General features: G+C 42.8%; 1 protein-coding gene across 2 annotated transcripts in view; it reads left to right on the top strand.

Annotated features, from left to right (window-relative positions):
- Positions 1–2,028, top strand: part of MLH3 (mutL homolog 3) — a 33,900-nt gene extending 31,872 nt beyond the window's left edge. For both annotated transcript variants that reach the window (XM_008064161.2, XM_008064162.2), the window contains one exon: positions 1,100–2,028. In XM_008064161.2, coding sequence (XP_008062352.1) covers positions 1,100–1,219 — 120 coding nt within the window. In that variant the 3' untranslated portion in view covers positions 1,220–2,028. The remainder of the gene's footprint in view (positions 1–1,099) is intronic.
- The last annotated feature ends 469 nt before the right edge of the window (positions 2,029–2,497 follow it).

Consider the following 2,497-nt stretch of genomic DNA (forward strand, 5'->3'; position numbering starts at 1 on the left):
TTCTCTTGGATTTTCAAGATATAGGATCATATCATCAGCAAAGAGGGATAACTTGACTTCGTCATTTCCTATTTGGATACCCTGGATTTCCTTCTTTTGTCTAATTGCCCAAGCTAGGACTTCCAACACAATGTTGAACAAGAGGGGTGAGAGTGGGCAGCCTTGTCTTGTTCCAGTTTTTAGGGAAAATGTTTCCAATTTCTGTCCATTTAGCAATATGTTAGCTGTGGGTTTATCATAGACGCCACTTAGTATTTTGAGGTATGTTCCTTCTATACCTAGGTGTTTGAGGGTTTTTACCAAGAAGGATGCTGGATTTTATCAAAAGCTTTTTCTGGATCTAATGATGTAATCATGTGGTTCTTGTTTTTACATCCGTTGATGTATTTAATGACATTTTGGTCTTGCAAATGTTGAACCAGCCCTGCATCCTGGGGATAAAGCCTATTTGGTCGTGAAGGATGATTTTTGAGATATGTTTTTGGACATCCAGTGTCTTGATAGTACCTACTAGGACTGTGAACTGGAACTGTGGCCTAGGACCATAGTTAGCTGTCACTGAGGAGCTTGAGTTACAGTTCGAGGCTCATCTGGCAGGGAACCAAGCTTAGACCTCCATGCTGTGCTTTGCCCCTGACTCTTAGCAACCCATGAATGATGAGGGGGCAACAAAGGCACGGAGTGACTGAAATTAAGAACATTGTCCTTGTTCACCTCCAGTGAAAGAGAACATGGTGAGAGCACAGTGGGAATGTCCATGTTGTCGCTTTCCAGGGTCTTTCCTTCCACCTGCCTTTCCTGCTGAGGGATGTGAAGGCTGTTCTTGCATGGAGTTTTCGGGGTAGTCATGTTTTCTGACTCATCCGATTGATTTTACTCTATTAAAAACTCTTTGTTTCAGATGACAGGAAAAACAGTGCTGAAGAGATGGGAATCTAGACAAAGTTCTGAGTCCCACTGTTCCTAAAAAAAATCTATAATCTTTTCTGAATCTAAAAATTAGAAATCTCAGTAGATTTGAATAGCCATACTTTGGAAATACTTGTATGCTACCTGGCATTTCATATTGCTAATTATAGTTATTCTTTTCCTCCCGTAGATTAAACCCAATCTTGCTAAACTTCACAAAATGGCCCAGGCCTGGCATCTCTTTGGAAAAGCAGGGTGTGACATAAGACAGACGCTGCAGCAGTCCATGCCTCCTTGTGAGCCACCATGAGAACAGAGCCACAGATCTAAGGGAACCCAAGGGGGCTTGCTGCATGCCTTGGAGCAAAGAGCAGAGCAGCAAGACCAGTTCAGCCCTGACTGCATCAGCCCGTGTCCCCAAGCAGCTTCAGGACAGCAGGGCCCTTGGTATCCGGCTTTCTTGAGCAGGTGATTTCGCTACTTGAATTGCCAGCTGGAACCCAGCCTTAAGATGGTTCATCCATTTGCATCCATGGACACAGGAGATTACCGTATCATATCTACCATTTGCAATTTATTTAGTGATAAAACATAATGAATAATTGTCGGGTTGGTTGGCTGTTTGGCTGGCTGGTGCTTGCGGGGTGTGCTTTTTTATTTTGCCCAACTTTTTTCAATCTTCAGATCTGCATTTATGGAATCCAGCTGATGCTAACCTCTAAGGCACAGTCTGTCTTCCCAGCTGCCCCGGGGTTTCTCCCCAGCCACCCTTTCCCTTCAGCACTGCCCTCTGCCACTGCTCCCCAGCCTAAGTCTCAGCCTTAGGGACTTGCTCTTCTCCCAGTGGAAACATTCCCTGACGTCTTCCATCGGGCTTTAACTAAACTGTTTTAGGGATAAAAACTGTTAACAAAGAGAAGCAAGGACTAGGATAGAATAGGAAAAATTTAAATTCCAGCTCCTGGTTTTTTTGTTTTGCTTTATTGCCTCTTTAAAAACTTAGAGACTGATGTCGTGTCCCAAATGAGTAAAATGGTAAAAGTATGTTGAGCTTGTTTTCTAAAATGAATTTTTTCTTGTCTTTTATAAAGTATCTCTTCATGTGAAAGTAATTGTCATATCAAAACACAACATTTATTCTTTCCGCCTAACTAGATAAATGTTCTACACTTTTTTCTTTGTTGCAGGAGACGGGGTTCTTTTGGTCCCTTTCAGTTGGTATCTTGGTTTTATTACATGATGCCTATCTAATGCCCTCATAATTTCACTTGGGACCAGGACTGGTCTTGCTGCAGATGCCTGTGATGCTGCTCTCAATCCATATTCCCACACATCTTCCCGTGGCTTGATTTGTGGTTAATAGGACTCAATGTACAAGAGTTGCATAGGAGGAAAAAGACCAAAAGGCCAGCGATAATGTTGGTTGCGCCTGGGGTGTTGTACAACTGGTAAGATGACGCAATGAGAAGCGCCGCTTTTGTACTTCCTGACCAGCTTGTCTGAATGGCCTTTCTATCAATGGAATGATTTTCCTCATTTTTTAATACAGGAAACCAATTTGTGCTCATGGAAGAAAAGCTCCTTTGCC

The sequence above is a fragment of the Carlito syrichta genome, unplaced genomic scaffold, assembly GCF_000164805.1.
Source record: "Carlito syrichta isolate Samal-C Ts95f unplaced genomic scaffold, Tarsius_syrichta-2.0.1 Scaffold307214, whole genome shotgun sequence".
Lineage (NCBI taxonomy): Eukaryota > Metazoa > Chordata > Mammalia > Primates > Tarsiidae > Carlito > Carlito syrichta.